At 49.7% G+C, this 26,873-nt stretch overlaps 3 protein-coding genes across 3 annotated transcripts in view; 2 read left to right on the top strand and 1 right to left on the bottom strand.

Moving 5' to 3' along the window:
• Positions 1-8,396, bottom strand: part of golgb1 (golgin B1) — a 38,838-nt gene extending 30,442 nt beyond the window's left edge. The window contains exons 1-5 of the mRNA XM_088924299.1: positions 8,262-8,396; positions 5,068-5,155; positions 4,048-4,218; positions 1,749-1,877; positions 154-315 (exon numbers count right to left, since the gene is read on the bottom strand). Of these exons, the coding sequence (XP_088780425.1) occupies positions 154-315; positions 1,749-1,877; positions 4,048-4,218; positions 5,068-5,148 (543 nt within the window). The 5' untranslated portion in view covers positions 5,149-5,155; positions 8,262-8,396. The remainder of the gene's footprint in view (positions 1-153; positions 316-1,748; positions 1,878-4,047; positions 4,219-5,067; positions 5,156-8,261) is intronic.
• Positions 8,397-14,580: 6,184 nt separating this feature from the next.
• Positions 14,581-24,464, top strand: guca1aa (guanylate cyclase activator 1Aa). Its single transcript, XM_088924300.1, has 4 exons — positions 14,581-15,017; positions 18,630-18,779; positions 19,501-19,591; positions 20,804-24,464. The coding sequence occupies exons 1-4, from the start codon at positions 14,820-14,822 to the stop codon at positions 20,929-20,931; spliced, it is 567 nt and encodes a 188-aa protein (XP_088780426.1). The 5' UTR covers positions 14,581-14,819; the 3' UTR covers positions 20,932-24,464.
• Positions 24,465-25,418: 954 nt separating this feature from the next.
• bncr (bouncer) lies at positions 25,419-26,228 on the top strand. Its single transcript, XM_088923004.1, has 2 exons — positions 25,419-25,447; positions 25,859-26,228. The coding sequence occupies exons 1-2, from the start codon at positions 25,419-25,421 to the stop codon at positions 26,226-26,228; spliced, it is 399 nt and encodes a 132-aa protein (XP_088779130.1).
• Positions 26,229-26,873: the final 645 nt, after the last annotated feature.

Raw genomic sequence — 26,873 nt, 5'->3', positions numbered from 1 at the left:
TGATGATGGACGGAAGCAATAGAGAATTAGTCATGCAGCTAAAAGGGACTCCAATAAAAATGTAGCAGAGCAGCAGCACTTCAATAAAAGTGGTTACTGAGTTTTTAAAACAAATCGTGCAAAGCTGTGCCCAAACTCCACCCAACCCCTTACCTGCTCAGCATGTGACTCCTCCTTTTCACGCAGGCGCTGCTCAGACACCTCGAGCTGCTCCCGGAGGGTCCTGCTCACAGACTCCTCCTCCTGGAAGCGGAGCCGAAGCTGCTGCAGCTCCTCCTCCAGCCCCGGGGCCAGGGAGAGAGAGACATCAGGACTCTGAAGAAGAGAGGAGAGGGGGGATTAGGGAAAAAAAACTGGCATGGTTGATAGCCAAGAAAAGGACACCAGTGAAAGAGGGAGAAACATCCCTTCCCTAGAAGGATGAGATTTTGTCCTGCCCCCGGAGCACAGTTCAGAATTCACAATTCAGTGTGATGCAGCGTGTCTTCTGAACTTACACAGCCCTCACGAGACTTACCAAGTGACATCATTCCAGAGTTCCAACCACACTGACAGATCAGAGGCTCTAAATGGCATCTGCATGCCCTGAAGACAACACCCCAGCAGTGTGAATTCTCCCCCTGCCCCCCACCCGCACACACATTTGTGTCTTTATCTTTAGACAGTCCGCTGTCTTTGTGGGACATCCTATAGACTCTCATTCTATTGTCATTTACTCCACACAAGGTGGAAACAAACCCTAAACAAATATTTCTGACACTTCCAGCCATTTAGTTTATTAAAAAGAGACCCCTGTATATTGTGCCCATATTGTCTGTGGGGCAGTAGTTACTACCTGTGTTGGAACAGTGGCTCAAACAGGACGGCGAAAATGGCAATTTATTCTCTGATGTTTAGTTTTGCTCTCTAATTTGCACTCCCCAACCCAAGCACTGTGCTCTCAACACACAGCTCCTCTCACAGCAGCTATATATAAAACAGAATAAAATTCATTAAAAGAGACAATTAGATCCTTCCAATTTCTTTCACCTGTGTAAATGTAGAGCTGCCGGAGCACAGGGGCCTGAATACTTATGCAAGCTGCATATTTCCTATTTTTCATAAGTCATTTTTTTTACTTTCTTTACGCTATCTGCTGACAAATAACTAATTCTGTCTTTAAAAATGTTCTGGCTGAGCATGTGAGTTTGCAAAAAAAAAAACAGATTGGATAAGGATGCGTAAGTATCATTTATAATCCAGCAACATTTGAAACCTTTTAGTAGGTCTGAATACTTCTGCAAGGCTCTGTATATTTTATCCTGTTTGAAAGACACAGTAAAACTCCTAGCAAAAACTAAAAAAGTGAAGGTAATAAACAATAACTATATTTTTACATTAGCAGGAACAAAAAGTGTAGCAAATGCTTGATAACAGCAGCCACTTATTAGGGGAAATAAACTTAAGACAAATACTTCTTACGGGTATTGCAGTATGTAACACACAATCGTTACACATGTAGCAAGAGAGGGAGTATGGAACAAGTTATCCAGCAATGTTTTTGAAGACGATACCTTGGGGTCTTAGAAGAAATGGCTGGATGAGATCTTTGGATCAAAAAGCTACTAACTACCAAACAGGCAAGTTGGGTGAAGTGGCCTCCTCTCCTTTTGGAACTTTTCTTCCGTTCTTACACAAGCTGCGGAGAGCCTGGTCTTACTCCTCCAGGCCACAAGGGGCAGTGTGAGCTGCCCCCCTCTCAGCCTCACCTGGCTGCCCTCAGCGCTGGGCCGCGCCTGGCCCTTCAGCTCCTCGATCTGCTTGTTGAGGGTGACCACCTTGGCCTTGGCCTGCAGCTTGAGCTTGGACAGCTTGGCATCTGCCGCCTCACGCTCCTCCTGGAAGACAGAGAGGGAATTACAGCCTGACTCTGCATTTACCTCTTCCAATATCGTCTCTCCTCCCTTCTAGATCTCCTCTAGAGCCACAGTTTAAGCTAAAGGGTTCTCTGCTCTCCCGACATCCTTCTCCAGCTCTCATCCTTGAACAGACTCTTGAATGAACTTTTATTGCCCCCAAGGGAATCTGTCTTGCACATCAAGAGCTCAAAACATATAACATATACGGCAATAATACAACAGGACAACAACATTTCACAACATCACCCCATCAGAACTCTTCCAGCACCTCAAGATAAAAAAAAGGCGATTAGCTGGTAAAGAATCTAAAAACGATAATATTAACAATAATAAGATCCCTACCTGTAATTTTTTTTTCATTATTGAATAATGGAATGTTTTTAGGTATAAAGGAAGTAAATGCAGTCTTAGCCTTTATACAGGGGGTCTGGTTCCTCCTCCCAGAGGGTTGGAGAGCATATTCAATTCAATTCAAGCTTTATTGTCCCCTAGGGGAAATTTGTTTTACGGCACAGTCAAACACAACACAATGACAAATAAACATCACCAAAAGGAAAGAAAATACAGTAGTGTTACAGGAGGAAAGAAACAAGAGACAAAGTTTGTTTGCATTGTTTAAGAGTGTAATTGCAATGGGAATTGAAGTCTGTTGGTTTTACACCTGGGGGCACAGAGGCGTCTCCCAGGTGGGAGAAGTGTGAATTCACAATGGAGGGGGTGAGACACACACTCCCTGATGCTTTTGGCTTTCTTAGTCACCCTGTTTGTAAAGGATGCTTAAGTTGATTTGATTATTCCCATTTATTTTGCCACTTATATTCACTAATTTACCCAGCCTATTACAATTACCGGTACTTATGTTGCCAAACCAACAAGTGAGGCAGTATGTTAAGACACTTTCAATGAATGATTTGTAGAAAAGTGTAAGGATAGTTTTATCGACCTGAAAGTAGCTGAGTTTCCTAAGAAAGAAGAGTCTCCGTTGGCGTTTTTTATAGTGTCACAACATTTGTCCCCTTTTAGGTTTTTGTCAATGACCAAGTCCCGAGTACTTATAGTCATCGACAATTTCAACAGGCTAACCATCAATTATAGTGGGTTGAGGGGGTGTGGTATTTCTCCTAAAATCAATAACCAGTTCCTTTGTTTTTGAAACATTTAACTTTAGGGAGAACTCGTTGCACCAGTTAGTAAAATCATTAAGGATGGGCCCATGATGGTATTCTGTGTTCTTTAATAAACTGACCAGGGCTGTGCCATCAGCAAACTTAATGAGATGTCTATCTGTGTGTTTGCTTATGCAATCATTGGTGTACAAAATGTACAGCAGAGGGGACAAGACACAGCCTGGTGGTGATCCAATTGATGTGTAGCGAATGTCAGATAAGCACTTCCCCAATTTGACCTGTTGAGACCTGTTAGTTAGGAAGCCTAGCACCCACCTTATCAAGTTACCATTCAGACTGAAGTACTCTGAGAGCTTCTATGCAAGCAACAGTGGCTGTATTGTATTGAAAGCGGCGGAGACGTCAACAAATAAAATCCTTACAAAGGTCCCTGGTTGGTCCAGATGTCCAGACCAGATTTTACAATGTGTGTATTGCATCGTCTACTCCCCTCCTGTCCCTGCAGGGGGTCGATGAGGGCTGGTTTATTCTAAAAAGAGTGGGTGAGAGGGATCATCTAAGTGTTTATGTGCAAGATTAATATGTCGCTCCGTCAGAAATGTTATTGAGTCCAAGGATGCGCCGGTAATCTTGCCAGCAGTCCTAATCACTTTGTTCAAATTGTTTTTTTTCTGCGAGGACAAGGCATCTCCCCAGCTCTGAGCACAGAAGGTCAGGATGCTCTGAATAAAACTCTTATATAAAAAGAAAAGTGGCAACACTTTAAGGAAGTTAGTTAAAACTCTATAACTTCCTTAAAAAACACCACCCCTGTTCCACCTTTAAATACCTTGCCTCCATATTGGCAGTCCGAGTCAATTCATAATCGATAAGAGCGCCATTTATATTCATTTACTTTGTCAATAGCAGCTCCATTAACAGTTACAGGGATCACAGGATCTCTTTCTGAAATCAATGCTCATCCCTTTGTGTTTAAAATGAGCCCTTTCTTCCAGCCACACGCCCTCTCACCCCTCCTTCACCTTCAGCTGGCGCTCGGCGCTCTGCAGCTTGGCGTCCCTCTCTCGGATGACCTCCTTGAGCTGGACCACCAGCTGCTCCGTCTGGGCCAGCCGGTCCAGGACGTCCTCCCCCACACCGGGACCCTCGGAGGCCATGCTGTCGTCAGGAGAGCCCGACGGGACCAAGCCATCCTGGGAAGGAAGGAAGGGTCAAGGGTCAGGTGTTCAGCCAACAGGAGAGACACGTTTCCGTCATGCGGGGCACAGCTACCAACATTTGCCACTCTGCAATTAAGCAGCTGATTTCCCTGTCAGTAAAATGAGCTTTTACACTGAAACATGTAAGTTCATTAGACCTTCTAGCTGTTTTAGACTAAAAGGCCATAACAGCACATGCAACACTACCCTTCACCATTTAACACCCTGCCAGAGCCTGTCCTGGCAAGCAACAGGCACAAGGCAGGCTACGCCCTGGACAGGACGCCCGTCCATCACAGGGCAGACACACAAGCACAAACACACTCACACCAGGGCCAGTTTTCCCAGAAGCCAGTATGTCTTTTGACTGTGGGAGGAAACTGGAGAATCCAGAAGAGACTCATGCGAACACGGGGAAAACACGCAAACTCCATGCAAGCAGCACTCCAGGAACTCAACCCAGGGCCCCAGAACTGTAAGGCAGCAGTGCTAATCACCGTGCCACCATGACACCCCGTTTCTATACACAGAACACCAAATAGAGCAACTACCCTAAATTATTGTTAGCTGCACTTTATAAGCTCATAAGGACAGAATAAGAAGTCATATGACAGCTCCATGTCCTCTAGGGCTATGCTGGGACATAGAGCTAATGGTCTGTAACGTGTTAATATGTTATTCATTGCAATTGCAGCTCTTAACTCCCACCCTAATTTAAAAGAGTCTTACTATAATGAAGAGATATACCACTACCCTTAATTTGGGCCATGAAATATAGTTTTGACTTTTCGAAAGATAGGGCTGTTAAGCAGAAGGTGGAAGAATAATGTGTTCGGCTCTCACCTGTGGGCTTCCCTCAGGGTTTTCCTCCCCTGACAGCTCCTGTAAGACAGAGTTCACGCCCTGGGCCAGTCGGCTCAGCATCGCCGCCCTGGTGGGACACAGAGGACTTGCATCAAACACTCGGGCCCTCTGCACAGCCATGGAAACAATTCCAGCTCTGGAGAGCAGAGAGCCCAGCTAAGCCTCACACAGCTACTCACTCCTGCATGTACTGTGGACCTGGAACACTAAGTAAAATCTTTTTTTTCTTTCTTATGCACAGTTCTTATCCATTTCTGCCCTCCACATCCTGTGCTTGACGCGGGAATATTTTGTTTCCTACTACTTGGAGAATGTTAGCAAGTGCAGACGTGAAGGAGAAATATAATCAGTACGGCGAGCTCTGCTTTTAGCGTTCTTTTCTTTCGAAGCTGATGACTTGTAAAGGTGCCATATGAAAGTTAATATTATTCTCGTCTAGTTTCATGCTCCAGGTACAGGATCATTAAGGACAGGACACACCTCGTTCGCTCGGCACTAGGACTGTCCCCTAGGAAGGGGTTATATGATAAGGACTTTGGTCACAACACTGTACTGAGGTAACAGCAGAGACACAGCACTCCTTAGACTCCTGTCTAAGCACTTTTGTTAAAACCACTGTGATTGCTTTCCAACACCATCTTGTTTTTTTTTTTTACATTGATTAGTATGTTCTAAACTGTTTCCAAATTCTTTACCTTCAGGGAAAACCATAGGACTGTAAAGCAATCTGAATGGAGTCCCCTGCACACTGCTCGCAAGCTACACGCACGCGTATACTGGCATATTCAGATCGCACTGATAGGATTACGAAACAGACTGATTGAGAGTGCTTTACATTAAACCTGACCGGGTACTGTGATTTGAGATAGTGCTTATCAGAAACAAGCTTGACTGATGTGGTAGGAATGACTTTTTAAAAAAAGTTTAATTTATACAGCATGAGAACTCCTGGATGCACAAACCAGCCGGCCGGCTGACTTTCAAAGGGGAGGTCTGTCATTCGAAGACTGAATTAAAATAAATGCAACATACTCAACATTACTGGTTTAAAAGCCAAAAAAACAAAACCCCTGTGACAAAAGTAATTAAAATAAGTAATAAAGGACAGTATGACACAGATGAAGCTAACAAACGATAAAGTCACAATATGAAACTTGATTTTGCACTGAGGTCTACTCAGCACACATAAGGGATGTTTACAAACCAGAGGCAGATCATCTAGCTTGTTTGGTTTTCAGTAGTTAATTAACTAAATGGGCTAAATGGGCCTGGTGCCCTCCTCTCCTTTGCAAACAGTCCTGTGCTCTGCAGCCAGCAGGACTGGTTTCAGACTAGAGCTGCAGGATGTTATTACATTCCGGGTTGTGCCTTCCTGCCTGTTGTCAAGGACGTGGCCCAGTGCAGGCAGGTGAGGGGGGCGTGGCGCACCAGGGGAGGAGACAGAGAAGAACAAGACAGGAAAGATGAAACCCTGAGGATCGTAAAAGAGGATCACAGCAGAGCTCTACACTGTCTGAACTGCAGGGGGCGGGGGTGTCACCTCTGTCACTGGCTCAGTGCAGGAGCCCTGTTCCACTGGCACCCTGGTGCGGTTTCACTGCTGGGCTTGAACAACGGACAGTGAGGGCTTCTCTCCTGCCAGCTGTGCCCCCCCCCCCCAGCAGAGATCGGAGATGGGAACACACAGGCCCCCTGTGGAGTATTCACAGGCCCCTCTGTGGCCCCCTGGTGACAGGGGAAACCCCAGCAGGCAGGGGGCTGACCGCGATGCCTTTTCAGCAACTGGGTGAGGAGAACCCCAAACACACACACACCTGTGTGGGTTCACATCCAGTGACTGACCGGGTCTAGCCGCACTGAAACATTCGATTCAATTTATTTTTATATAGCGCCTTTCGCAACAAGGTTGCCCCCAAGGCACTTAACAAAGCTGTGTGACGGTACATGACATTACAACACAGAAAGAGAAAAAGCCAGAAGACAACAGAGGAAAGGAACCAAAAACTCCTCTGTAAGTAGAAAAGAAACCTCTAGGGGTCCAAGGCCAACCGGCTGTCCTACCCCTCCGGGCATGCTAACATTATACACTTCTAAAAGAGTACTAAGTGTGGAGTTTTAAGCCTTCTATCATGTCCTTCTGTGTGCCAGTACTCCATGCAGATCTCTGTAGACCAGCAAATGAGAAACGAGAGGAGGCCTTTGGTTTTGCTAATCAGAAGCTAACTGATCCAAGAGTCTCATCCAGCTGCTTTGTGAAGGAAGCAAAAGCGCTGGCATCGACCACGTGACTGGACAGCCTGTTCTCTGCTCCCGCCACCCTCTGTGTAAAGAAGCGTCTCCTGTAGTCAGCTTGACAAAAAAAAAACACACAAGTAGTTTCCACTTGGGTTGACTTTATCGGCGCCTTTGAGGGGTTTTTTTTAATACTTGCATCAAGCGCCCTCGCAAGTCTTCTCCGCTCGAGAATTAAAAGGCTCAGCAGCGGTAATTCACCAAACTAGCTACACGGTAACGACCATGTCCAATCAGGAGCATGTCCAATGGTGCCATCAAAAGGACACAAGAAGTTCAGCATCACGGTATATACAAAATCTCGAAGGAATCTTTCGCATTAAAGTCATACTAAAAAACAAAAACAATTAAAGTTCGGGATGAGCTGATCATGTTTAATCATTTTCCACCTCCTCCAGTTTCTTCTCTGGGGCTGAGCTGGGGGAGTGGAGCCCAGACTGGGCCAGTCCGTGGGCTCCGGTCGTGTTCGGTCCAGGGAACTGCGTCACCCCGACCCCACGCACGCCGCCCGGGCGAGCTTCACGGCCGCGACCACTGAAGACCGAGGACAGGCGGGTTATCGACGACTAGCTACAGCCCCTGGCATCGAGCGTGACCGCAAACCCGAGGGACAGTGGACACCTGTCGCTTGCGGGCGGGTTAGTAACGCAACTACCTCGGCGCGCAGAGAAAATAATTCGCAAGTCCCACGCGAGAAGACAAAAGTCACAGGCTGGCGTGCCGTCGCCCCCACGAATCGACCAACCTTGCTGTCCACTCCTGCTTTTAAACAAGTAGTTTAATTCTGAAAAATGGACAGGCCGCGCGTCCTACTGTGGGAGTGACAGCGACTCGAAGCCCACGCGTGACGCGTTGCGGAGTGGAGGTGAACAGTAACTGACCTGTCCGCGGATTCTTGGTGCTGTTGTTGTTGTTGTTGTTATTTTCTTATTTCTTTCCTGCTTCGGTGTTGGTGTCTTCTGCAGCCACATCATCAAACATCCCGGAACTAAACCTGCTCGGCGCTTATTGGTCAGCGCGATGTTGCCTGCGACTGGGGGGGGCGTCGGAAAATTCTTAGACTTTGTAACACGTAACGTGCCTGGGTTAGGGGCGGTATGCAAACTCCACAAGTGTTTTCAAAGCGAAAACAAGCGCATCCGCAGGGAGGAAGACGGACGAACTGCGCTTCCCGGGAGATTTGATTGGTGGGATAAAAGCCCTGTCTGTCCTTCCCATAAAATCGGTGTTCCTAAAAACATCAGGAATCACTTATTCGCATAGAGAATCCAGAGTATCTTGTCTGCAACAAACAAGGGTTTGCGGGAACGGATTTACTGGGGATCTTTGAAGAAGCGGTTTGAAGAGTTGATGTGACATGACCTGCTGAACTGCCAGATGGGAACTCGGGGCCAATGGGGCCCCCTGTCGCCATGAACCCTAGTTCCTTTCTTGGGGCGTCACCCTGGACGATCTGCCCCCTGCAGGGATTCTCCAGAGATTTTCCTCTCCTTCATTGTTCTCACTGCTAGAGGGTGGTGGACACAGAGTTCCAGGACTCATTTTTGGGGGTTCTCTGTATTTAATCCCAATCGCCCCTTTTAGAGTTGGGATTTACTCCATCATTCTTAATGGGTCTCTAGGCAGACCTTCCCACCCACCTTTGAACTTGTCTTTAATCGGACTGGACAGTGGGGTCCCAGGCTGAGCTAGTAGTGCTCCCGTCTTTCGCATTCCTGGTCCCGGTTTGACCTGGGGGGGCTCAGAGATGGGGGCCCTACAAGCAGTGCCGTGTGACCGCGAGGCGGCTCGTGGAAGGCGTTGGGCTCGTGGCGCGCGACGTCCTGCTTCTCGCGCACCTCTGCCGCACGCAGTCCAATCCTGTCCTGCTCACATTCATTGCTGTGCTTTGCAGTGGGCCTCGTGTGGAGGCAAACTGGGCTTTTGAACCAGTCGTGCAGCCCTGCAGTGGTTCGTATGCAAGGTGATTAGAGTAATTACTCAAATGGAATAAGCCAGTCACACGAGGTCATATGTGTGTTTCCTTTGTGGTGGAAAATCCCAGCAGTGCAGTGTTTCGTCACAGTGCAGGCTGGGAGCTCTGAGCAATCAAAGGGCATCTTCCCATCTTATCCATTCTGGATCTACAGTACTGTATGTGTTGTTGCCCCTGTCTGAACTCGGCTAATACACATGGAATCTGGCCTTCTGCTCACTGTTATTAAGGTGAATTAGTTCCAGCAACCTTTTCATTTTTCAATTCATTCTCTGCTCGGTTTGAGGTCAGCAACGCAGATCCAGTCAGGAAGATTCCAGAAACCCACTGATCATATCCAGAGCGGATGTGTGTAAAGTCTTTAAAAAGACCAATCCACGCAAGGCTCCTGGCCCTGATGCTATCCCTGGCCATGTTCTGAAGGCATGTGCAGACCAGCTGGCAGATGTCTTCTCGGACATTTTCAATCTCTCTCTAGCTCAGTCTATAATTCCTTCCCGCTTTAAGAAAACCACCATTGTCCCTGTTCCCAAGAAACCCAGAGTCAGCTGCCTGAATGACCGCCCTGTTGCACTCACATCAGTTATCATGAAGTGCTTCGAGCGGTTGGTCAAAGCACACATCACCTCCTCACTGCCTGACACCCTAGACCCACTGCAGTGTGCGTATCGCCAGAACAGGTCAACAGAGGATACTTTTGCCACTGCCCTCTCACACCTGGATAAGAAAGGAACATATGTGAGAATGCTGTTTGTTGATTACAGCTCAGCATTCAATACCATAGTGCCCTCAGAGCTTGTCATCAAGCTCCAGGACCTGGGACTGAACATCTCCCTCTGTAACTGGATCCTGGACTTCTTGACGTAACGTCCGCAGGTGGTGAAGGTGGGCAGCAACATATCCTCTACCCTGACTCAAAACACTGGAGCCCCCCAAGGCTGCGTGCTTAGTCCTGTCCTCTACTCCTTATTCACCCATGACTGTGTCGCCAGGCATGACTCAAACTCCATCACCAAGTTTGCGGACGATACAACAGTCATTGGCCCGATCACAGATGGTGAGGAGTCTGCATACAGGGAGGAGGTTGAAACCCTGGCAGCATGGTGCCAGGAGAACAACCTCTCTCTTAACATCAGTAAGACTAAGGAGATGATTGTGGACTATAGGATACACCAGGGAGGAGACCACACACCTATCTACATCAATGGGACTGCAGTGGAGAGGGTCAGCAGTTTTAAGTTCCTGGGAGTTAACATCAGAGAGGACTTAACCTGGACCCACCACACCAACATCGTGGTCAAGACAGCACGGCAGCACCTGTTCTTTCTCCGCAGGCTAAAGAAGTTCGGCATGCCGTCACATATCCAGGCCAACTTCTACAGATGCACTATTGAGAGCATCCTGACTGGCTGCATCACTGCCTGGTATGGGAACTGCTCCGCCCGGGATCGCAAAGTACTGCAGAGGGTGGTGAAGTCAGCACAGCTCATTACCAGCTGTGAGCTACCAAACATCCAGGATATCTACTCAGCTAGATGTCTGAAGAAGGCCAGGTCCATTCTCAAGGACCCCAGTCATCCCAGTCACAAACTGTTTTCCCTCCTACTGTCCAGTAAACGGTACCAAAGCATTTGGTCCAAGTCCAACAGATTACAGAACAGCTTCTACCTCCAGGCAATAAGACTGCTAAATAGCCAACCTGCAGCTCCTTTAGCAAATCACCTGTAATGGCAACATGGACACACAGTTTTCACTGTATTCAGCATAACTGCACTACTTGTATATATTGCATACACCATGGACACATAGCAGCTCTACTCATATTGAGCTTTATTCAATTCAGTTTTTGTGAATTTTGTGATTTTTGTGATTCTTGTGACTTTGTGAGCTCACAGAAAAGACAATTCATTGCCAGCAACTACTGCTGCACGCCATATTGTTGTGCATTTGATAAATAAACTTTGATTTGATTTGAAAAGGTAGTATCCATGAAGACTTTTTTTTCTTGGACCAAACTGCTTAGTTTTGTTGAATTCTAAATGTAACTTTTTGTGTACATCGTTGTCCCACTTTGCTCAGAGGAGAGAGAGTGTGAAGAGGGTGCCCTTCAGCTCCTGGGTTTTCACTGATCCTTGTTTTCTCTATGTGTACCTTCATCACGCACAACAGATTGAATTAGAATGGTGCTTCTGTGTTTACAGAGAAGATGCTGTTTCTCTGGAATCAGTCCAGAGAAGAACAAGCAGACGCAGTCCGGAGGTGAAGGAAATGTCACTGTAGGCACTGACAGGCTGAAAGAAGACTACGACGGAGCCCTGATACAAGTGTGTAAAATCCTTAAGAAATCCTTCTTCAGAATCAACAGTGAAACACAAACTGGTGACCAAGTGGAAACTGTGTGGAAGTGCATTTTAGACCGAGAGCAGGGATTTACGCAAAGGGCGGTGGGAGGATGAAACAAGCTGCCCGGCCATGCTGTAGCCGACAGCTGGCGTCCTTCAAGAAACAGCTGGATGAGATTCTAGTGGAGTGGAGAGTAAGTAGAGTAACCTCCAGTCCAGCTTGTTTTCTAAGTGTTGAATTCATAGCAAACCACTTGGGAAACTGGCAGGTGTGGAAAACCAGAGGGCAAGAATTCAAGAACAGCTGCAAATGGCTATTTGGCCCATCTAGTTTGGTTGGTAGTTAGTAGTTTAATTGATCCCAGGATCTTATCCAGCTGTTTTTTGGAAGAAGCCAGAGTAACATCTTCAGTGAACATTGCTGGATAGCTTGTTCCACACTCCCCCCACCCTTTGCGTAAAGAAATGCCTCCTGTTCTCAGTGTTAAATGAACTTCCACATGGTTCCTGCTTGTGTGCTCTCGTTCATGTCTCCCAAAAATAAAGTAAAAATCCAATTAAATTTCTACTGACGAGGATCCCGCATACAGGAGATCGAAACGTTTACTACCGCTTTTACGCTTTTGACGTGGCAATAAATGTAGATTTGAGGAGCGATGAATAATGTGTGTGGGTGGGTGTCTTCATTTCTGCGGTTCTCCCTGGTCTGGACGCGGTCCTGGGCAGGCTGTGTCCTGACGTGAGCAGAGTGCTCCTCTGCGCCACACCAGGGCGCTGTGCTCCACTGGGCCACACCAGGGCACTGAGCTCCTCTGTGCCACACCAGGGCACTGAGCTCCACTGGGCCACACCAGGGCACTGAGCTCCTCTGTGCCACACCAGGGCACTGAGCTCCACTGGGCCACACCAGGGCACTGAGCTCCACTGGGCCACACCAGGGCGCTGTGCTCCTCTGTGCCACACCACGGCGCTGTGCTCCACTGGGCCACACCAGGACACTGTGCTCCACTGGGCCACACCAGGGCGCTGAGCTCCTCTGCGCCACACCAGGGCGCTGTGCTCCACTGGGCCACACCAGGGCGCTGAGCTCCACTGGGCCACACCAGGGCGCTGTGCTCCACTGGGCCACACCAGGGCACTGAGCTCCTCTGTGCCACACCAGGGCGCTGAGCTCCACTGGGCCACACCAGGGCGCTGAGCTCCACTGGGCCACACCAGGGCACTGAGCTCCTCTGTGCCACACCAGGGCGCTGTGCTCCTCTGTGCCACACCAGGGCGCTGTGCTCCACTGGGCCACACCAGGGCGCTGTGCTCCACTGGGCCACACCAGGGCACTGAGCTCCTCTGCGCCACACCAGGGCACTGAGCTCCACTGGGTCACACCAGGGCGCTGAGCTCCTCTGTGCCACACCAGGGCGCTGAGCTCCACTGCGCCACACCAGGGCGCTGTGCTCCACTGGGCCACACCAGGGCGCTGAGCTCCTCTGTGCCACACCAGGGCACTGAGTTCCTCTGCGCCACACCAGGGCACTGTGCTCCTCTGTGCCACACCAGGGCACTGAGCTCTACTGGGCCACACCAGGGCGCTGTGCTCCACTGGGCCACACCAGGGCACTGAGCTCCACTGGGCCACACGAGGGCGCTGAGCTCCACTGGGCCACACCAGGGCACTGAGCTCCACTGGGCCACACCAGGGCACTGAGCTCCTCTGCGCCACACCACGGCGCTGTGCTCCACTGGGCCACACCAGGGCGCTGTGCCAGAATGTGCACTGGCCCTGGGACACTGCCTGCTAAGGCACGCATGAGATTAAGAGGACTATATTCATTAATGGACTTTTTCTTGCGCATTTAAAGACTGATCCTTTACTAAGGCTAAATAAAGGATGATACCTGTACTTTGTTCTAAATAGCTACTGATCCCACAAAACCCTAATGGGCTGCTGTAGTGATATCATGCACAGCAGCCCTGAGAGTTTGTGTACTGTATTTGTGCCTCTGTGTGAGATCTTTGCACTTCTGTAGCATCTGTAGCTGATGCCTTTCTCAAATGTGACTTGCAAATTTTTCAGAAAGCAAAGTGAAGTGCCTTTTGTGGATAAGTTAAATCAGTTTGAATCACAGAGCATGTCTCTTTTAACTCATGGTGCATGTGAGCGTCACCGATTGTGTCGCTTGGTATGTCTAGGTGTGTATGTTTGTATAGGTGTCTTTTTGTGTGCCTGGGGTTTTGTATGTGACTCAGTGTGTGCATGTGTGTGGATTTGTTAAAGGTTTCTCATTGTGTGTCCCTCTTACTGTCACCGTTTGTGCATGTGTGTGTCTCAGTGTATATGAGTTTGTGTGTGTTTCTCAATCTGTATCTGATTCACAGTGTGTGCATGTGTCTAAGTATGTGTAAGTGTTTCTGTGTGTGTGTTGTGTGTCTCACTGGTCATGCGCCTAGGTGTTTTTGTGTGTCTGTGTGTATGTATGAGTCTTAGTGTGTAGAGTTTGTGTTTCTGTACATCTGTGTATATGTTTCTCATTGTATTTTTGTGTGTATAAGTGAGTGTGTATGTGTTTCATTGTGTGTGTATGTCTCCGTGTGTTTTTTTGTGTGTTGTTTGTGTGTCTGTCTGATTGTGTTTCTATGTATGTCTGTGTCTCAGTGTGTTTCTGTGCACGTCGCTGTGCGTTTTTCTGTGTGTGTGTGTGTGTGTGTGTGTGTGTGTGTGTGTGTGTCTCAGTGTGTGCAGAGGGGATTATCCAGTCCTATTTTCTGTCTGAGTGTCTGTTCCAATCCCTGATGTGGTTCTATTTTAAACTCTCCCTGACATTCCCAAAGCTGTTTAATTCGTGAGAATGGATGCTTGCAGATTAGACTGGCTGATTCGGTGGGGGGGGGGGGTCAGTGCCTGCTTTAAAAGCCCGGGTCCAGTCGGCTGGCCCCTCAGCACCCTGCCCCGCCGGAGTGTCTGTGTTGTGTGACTGTGAGCAGCGAAGCTTGAGCGACAGGTCAGGTTTCCTCACACAGTAGACCAATCAGGCTCTCGGCCTCCCGGTCTCGCTGCACCCCTCCCGCACCGCCTGGACCTGCTCCTCCGCCGTTCCCCTCTCTCTCTCTGCTGCTGCTCGGGCACGATGGGCAACGCCAGCGGCTCCACAGTGGACGACATGCAGGCGGTGGAGATCCACCACTGGTACAAGAAGTTCATGACGGAGTGCCCCTCCGGCCAGCTCACGCTGCACGAGTTCAAGCAGTTCTTCGGGCTGCGGGGGCTGGACCCTGAGGCCAACTCCTACATCGAGCAGATGTTCCGGACCTTCGACATGAACAAGGTAGGACGAGGGGGGGGGCTTTCGTTTCGTTGAAAATACGTAATGGGGTGCTGCGGTCTCCTGCACCCCGGGACTGGTGGGGGGGTCCCCAGGATGAGGGGTGGGGTACACGTCACTGCTGTCACACTTGCTGAGGTGTTCGTGCCGCCTCCCGTGACAGAGGCGGGAGGGATTGTGGGAGACCCAGCGAATGTTGCCAGGGCAGTGGGACGGGCACCTGCCCCAGCATTACTAGCGAAGGGTATCATTTAGAACTCATGCATGAGGCGTGCTGGAAGAGCCGTGCAGCCATGAGGCGAACCACAAATGACAGATCGTTACAGGGATGGATAGATCTTTAACTCTATGGCAGGAGCCGTCAGTGTCCACAGTGGGCTAGGAAATGGCCTTGGTGCTTTTCCGCAGCCCCTCACACAGTGGGCTCTGATGACTGCCGGGGATCAGTACGGGAACAGGACCAGCTCCCTGTGTCTCTCTCATTCCCAGGCAGTGCTGTCCGTTGCCTTGTGCTCATTTGTAATGGTCCTGAACACACACCTGAGCAGGGGATCCCGGTGCTGCAGTGGTCAGCATTACTGTCTGGGATCAATTCCCGCGGTGCTGTCTGTGTGGAGTTTGCATGTCTCCTCTGGGTTCATATGGGTTTCCTGCAGGTGCTCCGATTTCCTCCCGCTGCCCAAAGACAGACTGGTAGCTGAACTGAAGAGGAGCTGGAAGTGGAAGTAGATTTAGAACTGGAATGGGGAACGCACTGCAAAGAGCCCGGTACGGAGGAGTGGTGGCTCTGTCACTGGCTCTCCCTGAACGGACAGGGGAGCGGCTGGGATCTGAAGTTATCTCTGGGGAAAAGACTGGAGCAGCAGGGATACTGTAGCTGACTTTATACGCATTGGGATACTTCGCCAAGGATCTGGAATTAAAGGCCCAAGTAACATTCATGCAGGAGGTCAGAGACAGGATGGGGAGGGCAGACAGGTCTCGTCCGATCTGCTGAGGCAGAGGACTGGAATCTCCTAAGAGGAGATCAGCAGGGGGCGCTGTAGAGGGCTGAGGAAGACCCTGTCTGCTCTGAGAGCGGAGAAAGACCTTGCAGTTAAAACGTCACTTTCTTTAAACAGGAAATGCACACTAAAAAATAAACCTTTGGGCTCGTCTGAGTGTGTGGTGATAGAAACACAGGGAATGGAGTGGGAGAGAGGAGAGACACTGGAGCACCTGCAGGACACCCAACGAAGAGACAGGGGATTCAGAGGGAAATTCAACACTGGCGACGATGGGGTATCTGATATTTCCATGAGCTCTGGAGCACATCTCAGGAGAGCTGGCTGATTGGTTAGAATGTCCTTTAGGGGCTGGGATTTTCCCTGAAACAGGGCGGTTAATGACGCAGAAATAAAAACCTCTAAAACAACAGCCCATTTATGCAGCAGTAGTAGGGCCTGACTTTCAACACCGCGAGCCTGTGGCGTGGACGTCTTGCCCACAGTGGAAAATACAGATGGTGGAGGAGAGAAAAGGGCAGCCCAGCCCACAGATTCCCCAATCCCTGTGCACAAATCTCTGCTGGTACAGTTGGCGTGTTCTGAATCTCGATGCACATACATGCGCCGTTCTCCTGTACATCATTGGTACTGGCAAGAAACGACAGGACTGCCTTGTCATAACAGGGCAGCACAGGCTGTGGTACAGATAAGGGTGGTCACAGCTGGAGTAAGGCAAGGCAGTGCAGCAGGGAACGAGCAGGGAACTGTGACAGGAGCCTTCACTAACAAGTGCTTCTGACTGGACGACAGCCTGGTTCTGTGCCTGCAGAAGTGTTCTCAGTTGAAAGCAAGTGGCTGCTGGCCATCTGAAAGCTGTGCTATGACCGTCTAGCCTGATCTAGTCAGATCTGAGAAGCTGAGCAGGCTGGGCCTGGTTAGTACTGGTCGCCGTTGGAATCGGTGTCAGTGGGCCTGTAGGGGGCACCATTCGCTCTGGCCCAGAATTTGCAAACTCATGCCCTGGTATGGTCACTGGGGATCAGGTAATATAGGAGACGCTGCCGGACAGATGAGATAGTAAACAGGCTCCTGTGTCATTAGGAATCCCAGGGTTGGACTCTGGGTTTGCACAGGCTGGTGTCCTCAGAGTTCAGAGTACACCCGTAATTCAACTGGTGAAGCAGTTTCTTTCTTCACCTCTCTTTCTGATCTGCTGTGTAGAGCAGGGTGGATGAAATGGGTCCCCTCCTATGTGTAAAGCACATTGGGATAAACGCCACTGTATAATTTGAATTGATCATAACTTATGCGTAACTGTGCTGCGTGTGCCTGTATCCGTGCTTAGTCATCAGTTTGTCTTTGTCGAATCAGATAAAATGTCTATTAGGCACAGTATAATCATGTTTTAGTCAGGCACTTTTGATTTAGTCTAGTTGACTGAACTTTACTAAAATCATTCTTTTATTCAACATAATCTTAATTATTTCTCATCACTTTTTGTCATACAGTTTAATTCGGTCATAGAAAATATATAAAGATTTAATTAATTCCATAGCCTTTGGTGTAATAAAGAAATCATGTTTAGTCCTCTTCACCTTTACAACTAAGACTATTTTGGCATTTAAATCCATATAACAATTGTGTGGCATTTTTTTACTTTCCGGTTTAACCAAGAAAAACTAACAGGTTCACTCCTGTTACTTGCCACTGTGTGCCTGTACTGTATAGCTGAGCCTGTATCCGTGTGTCTGTAATGTATAGCTGAGCCTGTATCTGTGTGGCTGTGCTGTATAGCTGAGCCTGTATCTGTGTCTGTGTGCCTGTGCTGTATAGCTGAGCCTGTATCCGTGTGTCTGTAATGTATAGCTGAGCCTGTATCTGTGTGGCTGTGCTGTATAGCTGAGCCTGTATCTGTGTGCCTGTGCTGTATAGCTGAGCATGTATCTGTGTCTGTGTGCCTGTGCTGTATAGCTGAGCCTGTATCCGTGTGTCTGTAATGTATAGCTGAGCCTGTATCTGTGTGGCTTTGCTGTATAGCTGAGCCTGTATCTGTGTGGTTGTGCTGTATAGCTGAGCCTGTATCTGTGAGTCTGTGTAGCTGTGCTGTATAGCTGAGCCTGTATCTGTGTAGTTGTGCTGTATAGCTGAGCCTGTATCTGTGAGTCTGTGTGGCTGTGCTGTATAACTGAGCCTGTATCTGTGTCTGTGTGGCTGTGCTGTATAACTGAGCCCGTATCTGTGAGTCTGTGTGTCTGTGCTGTATAACTGAGCCTGTATCTGTGAGTCTGTGTGGCTGCGCTGTATAACTGAGCCTGTATCTGTGAGTCTGTGTGGCTGCGCTGTATAACTGAGCCCGTATCTGTGAGTCTGTGTGTCTGTGCTGTATAACTGAGCCTGTATCTGTGAGTCTGTGTGGCTGCGCTGTATAACTGAGCCTGTATCTGTGAGTCTGTGTGGCTGCGCTGTATAACTGAGCCCGTATCTGTGAGTCTGTGTGGCTGCGCTGTATAACTGAGCCTGTATCTGTGAGTCTGTGTGGCTGCGCTGTATAACTGAGCCTGTATCTGTGAGTCTGTGTGGCTGCGCTGTATAACTGAGCCTGTATCCGTGTCTGTGTGTCTCTCTGCAGGACGGCTATATTGACTTTATGGAGTACGTGGCGGCTCTCAGCCTGGTGCTGCGGGGCAAGATGGAGCAGAAGCTGCGCTGGTACTTCAAGCTGTACGATGTGGACGGCAATGGCTGCATAGACCGCTATGAGCTGCTCAACATCATCAAGGTACCAGGGCTGCAGGTGGAACCAGGAACCTGAAACTGTCTAGGAGATGGAAACAACAAACGAGCCCTAATTAGGGAAACAAGTAGTTCAGCTGAGGGTTCTGTTCACTGAGAGAGAGTTTAGGGATCGCAGCCTCGGTCCTCACCGTCTCCTGCAAAACAGTTTGAGGACACGCTGAGATGGCCTGGGTTGAGCCCCCTTCCCCGCTATGCTGGCAAAGGGACAGGCAGGGGGATACCCACCTCTACAGAGGGACTCAGATTGGTCCCCCCAACCAGCATGCTGTGCTAATCGGCAACCGATACGATTATGCCTGTAATTCCCTGGCATATTTATAGCTGCTCCCGATCCCTTAATAATGCAGTGTTAACTTGCAGGTCCATTTCTATACCCCCCTTCAGTGGATTCACTAGCAGACCCACACAAGCCTCTCCCTGCCTCCCAGCTGCCAGGCCAGCTGGACATCCCTTCACCTCACAGGCTCTGTCCCATGAGCTCTCGCAGCTCTGTCCTCTCTGCTGATCACTGCACAGGCACCTGTCTGGGCAGTCTGGTATTGGCCACACTTTAAGTCCCATCTCACAGCACTTTACACTGAACTGCATTATGATAAGGGCATGCAAGCATAGGAAAACACTAGGGACTGACTACAACAGGGAGTCATTCAAGTCAAGATCTTCAAGCCTTAAATCCCCCCCTCTCCCTCCTCTCTCTCTCTCAGGCTATCCAGGCCATTAATGGCTGCAATCTGGAGATGTCAGTGGAGGAATTTACTAACCGAGTGTTTGAGAAGATTGATGTCAATGGAGATGGTGAGTCTCTCTCTGCGTGTTCCCATTGTTGTAGGGCATTCTGCCGGTCTGTATTTCTCTTCTGGGCACACGCTCTGCTCCACCTGTAAAAACAGCCCGGAGCCCCATTAATACAGCAGAGCCGTTTACTGGAGCACACTGAGAGAGGTATCTCGCTCCAGGGTACAAGAGCATTGCCCCAACCCGGATTCGAACCCTCAACTCTCTGATCCAGGGTCCAGAGTGCTGGACACTGCTCCACACTACTGTATATACTGCATGCTACAGTGATCTGATTGCCCCCCATTACTATTACACCCATTACCCACTGCCAGCAGCCATATCACTCTGCAACTGGCAGCCCACTGCAGCTCCGCAGGTGTGAGCTTAGTCAGCACCTGGATGGGAGACTCCTGGGAAAAACTAAAGTTGCTGCTGGAAGATGTGTTAGTGGGGCCAGCAGAGTGTGCTTACCCTGCGGTCCATGTGGGTCCTGATGCCCCAGTATAGTGACCGGGACACTGTAGTGTAAAAACAGGCGCCGTCCTTCGGCTGAGATGTAAAACCGAGGTCCTGACACTCTGTGGTCATTAAAAATCCCAGGGCGTTTCTCGAAAAGAATTGGGGTGTAACCCTGGTGTCCTGGCCAAATTTCCCCATTGGCCCTTACCAATCATGGCCTCCTAATAATCCCCATCTCTGAACTGGCTTCATCACCCTGTTCTCCTCCTCACTGAGAGCTGGTGTGTGGGGAGTGTACTGGTGCACTATGGCTGCTGTCACATCATCCAGGTGGGGCTGCACACTGGTGGTGGTGGAGGGGAGTCCCCATTACCTGTAAAGCGCTTTGAGTGGAGTGTCCAGAAAAGCGCTATATAAGTGTCAGCAATTATTATTATAATTATTAATTACTAGTATCACAGATCTCCAGTGAGATCTGTATTTGTCTTTTAATTTCATGACCCGACTCTGCTCGAATGAAAAAGAAAGTAGTCTAATGCATTGCCAGTCCGTCACTGATTCACATGGTGTGATCCGCACTGATCCCAGGAGAGGCTCTGGGAGAGTCACAAGGTACACCAGTCGATCAGGGGGATCTTCGGAGTTTCCCCTGTGGGGCAGATTTTGCTTCTAATGTTCTGGAAGGATTAGTGAAAGTGTGCCGGCTCCCGGATCCCAAGTGTCCCGGCTGTGGCGCCTGTGCTCACGCCTGTCCTGCCCTGTCCCCTGCAGGCGAGCTGTCCCTGGACGAGTTTGTGGAGGGCGCCCGCAAGGACGAGGAGTTCATGGAGGTGATGATGAAGAGTCTGGACCTCACGCACATCGTGGCCATGATCCACAGCCGGAGACACAGCGTCTAGCGCCCCGGCCCCCCTCCGCTCCCCTCCCCTCTCGCCCACCCGGCCGCACACGACGGGCAGCCCAGCGCCGTCAGGGAGGCGCGCAGTGAAACACGGGACTGTAAGACCACAGGGAAGCACGGGGAGACAGGGGAAAATGGCAAATCAACACGCTGGTAATTGGCCATCTTCTCAGAATGACTGGGAAGTCATTCAAAGACAAGGACCTTTAACAACACGGTTTATTCACGTCCTGCTAGATCTGGCAGAAAAGGGAGACGTGTTCGGCCCGGGTGGCCAGCCTGCCTCCGAGCCCAGATTCTGCTGAGGCCCGGCCCCAGGCGTAACAGCAGCGATTAGGCAACAACGTTCCAGAGGCCGAAGCAGGATGAGGGGGCTGCTTATACAGCAAGCTGTTAACTACACTGAGCCGACAGGGGTTAAGCACAAATCCACAGGTCACTGACCGCAGGGATCAGCCTCCTTCGAAATAGAGCAGAGATCTGATGATGTGAGAGCTGGGGGTGGGAGAGGAGAGAGTTGGCTGCCCCCCCGCCCCCCAGGTTCTGTCTCCTCCTGTGACCTACGGTCTGTGTGTGCGACTCTCATCTCAGTGGTGGCGATACTGTGCACTCCTTCTCCTGTGTCTAAATGAGCGCTCACCCTCTTCCCCAGACCACTAGTGCTGTGCTCCTTGGCGCTGAAAGTGTTGTTCTTGGAGTCCAAAACTGCTCTCTTTGGTTATTTTTTAATTCAACGGCTACAGTTGCTAAACATCAAAGTCACTGAACTTCTCCCAAGAGCACCAGAGCACCTATTCCGTCTGTTTATTTCAGTACCTCTGACCCATTTCACAGCTCACTCCTGCTGGCGGCAGTCAGTAGTCTCATGAATTCTCCCTTAAACTCTTTTATACAAATCATTTCAACATGAATTGGTCAGAATCGACACTGTGTTTAACACCCAGCTCCTCCAAGATCCCCCCCCCTCCACAGCCCAGAGCCACATCCCTCACAGTTCGCACCTGGAGCCAGTTGTGTGGGACTGCACTCTTTCTCGCCCCATTTTCAATCATTTGGGTTCATTCCCTTGAAATACAGCGGGTGTGTGCACCTCACTTTGCACTTTTGCAACAGATCGCTGCATGGCTGGTATCAGAACTCTCCCTTTGTGCACCCCGCTCACAGGCTGGGGCGCAGGAGGGCTCCTTGTGGATTCTGTGTGTGAAGTCTGTACATAGTGTGTGTACGTGTGTGCCCTGTGCTGCAGCGCCCAGCACCGTGATAGGGGGCACTACAGCCAGACGGTCCTCTCTGTGTAGGGCGTAGTGACTGGAAACTCAAGTATGTGCCTTCTGTAGGAAGACTGACAGGTTTATTTTTTTAACAAAAATGTTCGCTTCTGCTTCTGTTTGTACAATAAAGAGATAAGGGTCAAATCTGCAGCCCTGTGGGTTTTTTTTTCCTTCCTTTAGAAAAACAAGTCAAGTCCAAAAACCTCACGATAATGTAGTCCCACTGCTACCATGTACTGTATGTGCTGCAGTACAGATCAAATCATATAGGGGGCAGTACAGAGGCTGAGCAGAGGTGGGCAGCACCAGTCCAAGAGAGGCACCAGGACTGAAAAGATCAGATCACTTTATTAGCCCAGTACAATTTCTTGCATTAGGAATTTGTCTTTTCGCACACCCCAGCTTGCTCTCCATGAGACACACAGACAGGGAGAGAAGCTGGGGGTCAGAGCGCAGGGTCAGCCGTTTATACAGCGCCCCTGGAGCAGCTGGGATTGAGGGCCTTGCCTTAGCCACAGAGCCACCACACTGCCCACAGGGAGCTAAGTTAACTGACTGTGAGAAATATCAATTATGATAACCCACTACAATCGGACCAGTCGGAAGGTCATAGACATGCGATAAAACATGCACTCCGTCTGCTACACAATTCATCAAGGCATATGGAGTTCAGGCTGGATAACCGATGGGGTCCAAGTTCGATCACAACACAGCACTACAAACTGAGCACATCATGGTCATGGTATACAGAACGTATGACATCCTGGACCTTCAGTGTGGTTTAATCTGAGTTCAGGCCCACCGGACTCCAGTCCAGCAGGGGCCAGTGGTTCTCACGTCACCAGTGTATGTCCAGTGCATTACATGACAATACAAACATGATGAGATCCCACCTCAAGTGCTGCTTCACCGCTGTGGGGTCCTGGGTTCGATTCTGGAGCGGGGCACCCTCTGTGTGGAGTTTGCATGTTCTCCACGGTGGCCTTTTCCCCGAGTGCTCAGATTTTCCTGAGGTTTCCTTCCACGGGCAGGCTGGCTCAGTTATGTGGAGTCTCTTGGTTGTCCCGGTTTGCTGTCCGATCCAGGGGTTAGTGCTGCCTTGTGCCCTGTGCCTCCGGGACGGGCTCTGGGAACGAGCCGAAGTCTGGTCATGGCTGGGGGGGGGGGGGTGCAGTACGATCCTGTTTCCAGGCAGGAAGGAGCTGGTGATTCCAGCGGCTGTGGACCTGAGGAAAAGAGTAAAACTGGCCCAAATTATTACAGGACAGCATTGCTGCCATTATGGAAAAAAAAATATCTTTCCCATGTTATTACATGAAAATTATCCAGTCATTATGAAAAAAAAATACCTCTTAATTACAAGCTGGTGAATTATGTCGTGATTACAAGACTGTACATTATCACGTACTTCATGCGATAATCTCACGATTGCACTAGGGTCATACAATAATAATAACTCAGGTGGGGGACTGCGTCAGCATGCGTAGGCTGCAAAGGAACAAGCAATAGGTTTATTCCATGCTGAAAAAAAAGAAAGAAAGAAAACACAACGTTTCGGCCGTGGAGCCTTCTTCAGGTGTGTGAAGATAACAATAATAATAACTCGTATTTATAAAGCAATTTTCCGAACAGGAAAAGGACGCTGAGACGTACATTATCATTAGTTAAGGAATCGATCACACGGTAGTCTTTCTGGTTCAAGGACAGGTCCGAGTGTCCCCATTCTCACTGTATAGTAGGTACAGATTGTTGTCTGACAAGCTCCGTGAAGTTGCCCTCCCTACGGACAGCACAAACGATGAAACCCACCTTATTCGTTAGTGCTGCGTACGTGCCGGGTTTGTGCCGATGAAAGTAAATGCGAAGACATGGATAATGACGGACTTTTAAGACCTTACTTAGATATACGCTCGGTTCTTTTAAACAAACTAAAACTTGAAAATAACAATATTTTCCAATATTTCCGCGGCGTGTGTGAGACGGTGGCGTTCCCAGTGTTTTGCAGTTGAGTTACGAACTGCCTGGGTCAACCGATTACTTCTTCAGATGTTTAAAAAGGACACAGCTAAGAAATATTGACACCTGAAGAAGGCTCCACGGCCGAAACGTTGTGTTCTCTTTCTTCTTTTTTTCAGCATGGAATAAACCTATTACTTGTTCCTAAGAAATATTGAGACGTGCTAGTTAAAGCCTCGCTGTGAGAACATGCAGGCGCTTGCTAATGTTCGCCTTTAAAAGGCTACATCCGCAACTCTTCCGATTGAGAGTACAAACGCACAGAACATACTGGTATTAAAAGCAAAATTAACCGCCGACCCCCACCGGGGCACACTGAGGAACACAGCTGCAGAGCTGTCACTCTCGCAGCGGTGACAGAGCCACTGAACTCGGCAGGCGGGGTCACTGGAGGTCAAAGTCACCGTGCGGGGTCACGTGATCACCCGAGAGCCAAGGCGCTACAGTATATCTCGGGAACGAAAGCAGCACAAACGCTACTTTCAACGACACAAACTGGCAGAAAGTAGCACTAACGAATGAGGTGTGTTTCATCGTTTTTGCAGTCTGTAAGGGGGGCCAACTTCACGGAGCTAAGGGCTCATTCTTCAGCACCGGACACTGTCTCCAGCACTAAACCCACAGTTCCAGCAGAGCTCTCGGTAGCTTCCAGGAGCTCTAATCACATTGCACAATGACGAGAATATTGTTTGAGATCGCGTATTGTTTCCTTGCGCTTCCGTAAATGATTACTTTATTTAGTCACTGAAAACTAGAATTTCAAACACACGTCTAATACTAATTGCCGGAACCTAATCTAAAGAAAAGCAAATAAACGGAGTTTTTTTTTTGGAAAACGTCTCCTCCCAGACTGTAAAGTTAAAAAGTAACCCTGCATTCTTTCCCACATTCATTTATTCATCGTGTCACCCGAGTCATGAAGCAGCTGACCTTATTGTCCATATTTCTGAAGGATAACCCTCAGGCGTGTTCAGCCTGACTGAGCAGGTGGCTCTGGGAGGTCGCTGGGAGGCTGGACCAATCAGAAGCCGGCAGTGTCCGCATTCCCACGCCACGCAAGGAGTGGAACACTCCATCAGCCAATCAGCTTGCAGCGGCGGGCAGATGCAGCTGTCTTATTCGAGGGAGGGTACGCTGTCCCCTCCCCCATCTCTTCCTCCCTCAGTGTCCTGCAGTTTTAATTCAGTGCCACAGGGTGATGGTGAAGCTGGGACGGTCTGTGTGCTGGTAAGTTAGTTGACCTTTTCCCCTCTCATTAATATAGCACCTCTGCAGCGCTGCTGTCCTCCTGGTGAAAGAGGATGTGGGGGAATTCTCAAAACAACCTTGGAAGTATGGGAACAAGCACTTACACATACAGTACTGTACTGTCGCGCTGATGGGGCGACACTCTTGTGATTGCAAGCTAACAGGCAATGACTCACTTGTGCTCAGTCACACACACCGCAACACTCGCACGTGAGATGATGACCATGCATGGAAGCTTTTCAACCAGCTGGAAGTAGAAACTTGACACATCTATTAGGAGATACTGGGCTGAGTTTCCCCCCAGAGGGCAAGCTTTATTTCATCAGCTTGGGAGCGGGCACCTCCCTTACATTTTAAAAGATTAACTCCCCGCCCCTCCTGTGTTGGCAGGACACCTCAATGCCCAGGGCTACCCAGCTCCGTGCTGCTGTGCCTGGGGCTCCTGCTGCCCACAGTGCCCTGTGCCATCCTGCTCTGCCACTTCTGCCCTGTGCATCGCCTGGATGTGGCCTGCGTCGCCATGGAGACCGAGTGCCAGCCAGAGGAACTGTGCTACACTGGCACTGGGCATCGCAGTGGGCTGGAGCCCCTCTCCGCCCAGGGCTGCCTACCCGGGGTGCTTTGTGGCCTGCAGCACCCCGTCTCCTACCGGGGGTCGAACTACACCATGAGTTCCACCTGCTGCTCGCAGGACCTGTGTAACCGGAATCAGAGCCAGACCCCTGGCCTGGAGCAGCTGCTGAGGATGCCCTACCCATGATGCTGACCCCTCCCCTCCCCCCAGCTCCCGTCTTCCCAGTGCACCCTGCCCTCCAACACGGGGATCCCAGAGTGGGGCCACAGGAGTTTGGGCCGCTCCAGGTTTTACTGGCTGCCTGGTTCTGCGCTGCCCAGAACAGGCTGATAATCTGCTCCTCCGTGTTTACAGTTAATACTCAAGGCCATCCTGCAGGGTCAGATCCTGTCCACACAGGTTTGTGAACATGGGCTTGGAGCAGAGCGATTGCAGTACCTGAGTGAGCAAGGAGGAAGGGCAGCGAGATTCCTTCCGTCTCTGCAGACGGGCTGACATGCGGGAGGTGTTTAAGAGCACTGTCCCCATGCGCTGTCGTCTGTAATGTGATCTACTGCTAACTGTTCACTGACATTTGCAACCTGTGAATTGTGAATGTCCTCATTGTGGGTTAAGTTACAAACTCTGTCCAGTGTGTAATGGGGGATTGGAGAATGGGTTCCCGGTGTCTTGTTTCTCCCTGGGAACACTTTCTCACCTCTACACAGCACAGAGAGATTACCCCAGGGTCACGTCAGCTGGCTGGAAGAAGTGTCTGAGCTTATTCCCCAGGCATCGGTAATCAGGCTGGGCCGCACCCGTCTGCGGGCCTGGCAAAGTCCTCTGCCTCTT

Source organism: Atractosteus spatula, chromosome 8 (assembly GCF_055471065.1).
Source record: "Atractosteus spatula isolate fAtrSpa1 chromosome 8, fAtrSpa1.hap1, whole genome shotgun sequence".
Lineage (NCBI taxonomy): Eukaryota > Metazoa > Chordata > Actinopteri > Semionotiformes > Lepisosteidae > Atractosteus > Atractosteus spatula.
This window is presented reverse-complemented; position numbering and strand designations above follow the sequence as displayed.

Bases quoted from the DNA above. Each gene is read 5' to 3' on its own strand.
- guca1aa (XM_088924300.1), top strand. From the start codon at position 14,820: ATGGGCAACGCCAGCGGCTCCACAGTGGACGACATGCAGGCGGTGGAG. The intron at 15,018-18,629 runs GTAGGACGAGGG...GTCTCTCTGCAG, and splicing joins GGACCTTCGACATGAACAAG to GACGGCTATATTGACTTTAT. The intron at 18,780-19,500 runs GTACCAGGGCTG...TCTCTCTCTCAG, and splicing joins AGCTGCTCAACATCATCAAG to GCTATCCAGGCCATTAATGG.
- bncr (XM_088923004.1), top strand. From the start codon at position 25,419: ATGGTGAAGCTGGGACGGTCTGTGTGCTG. The intron at 25,448-25,858 runs GTAAGTTAGTTG...CTGTGTTGGCAG, and splicing joins CTGGGACGGTCTGTGTGCTG to GACACCTCAATGCCCAGGGC.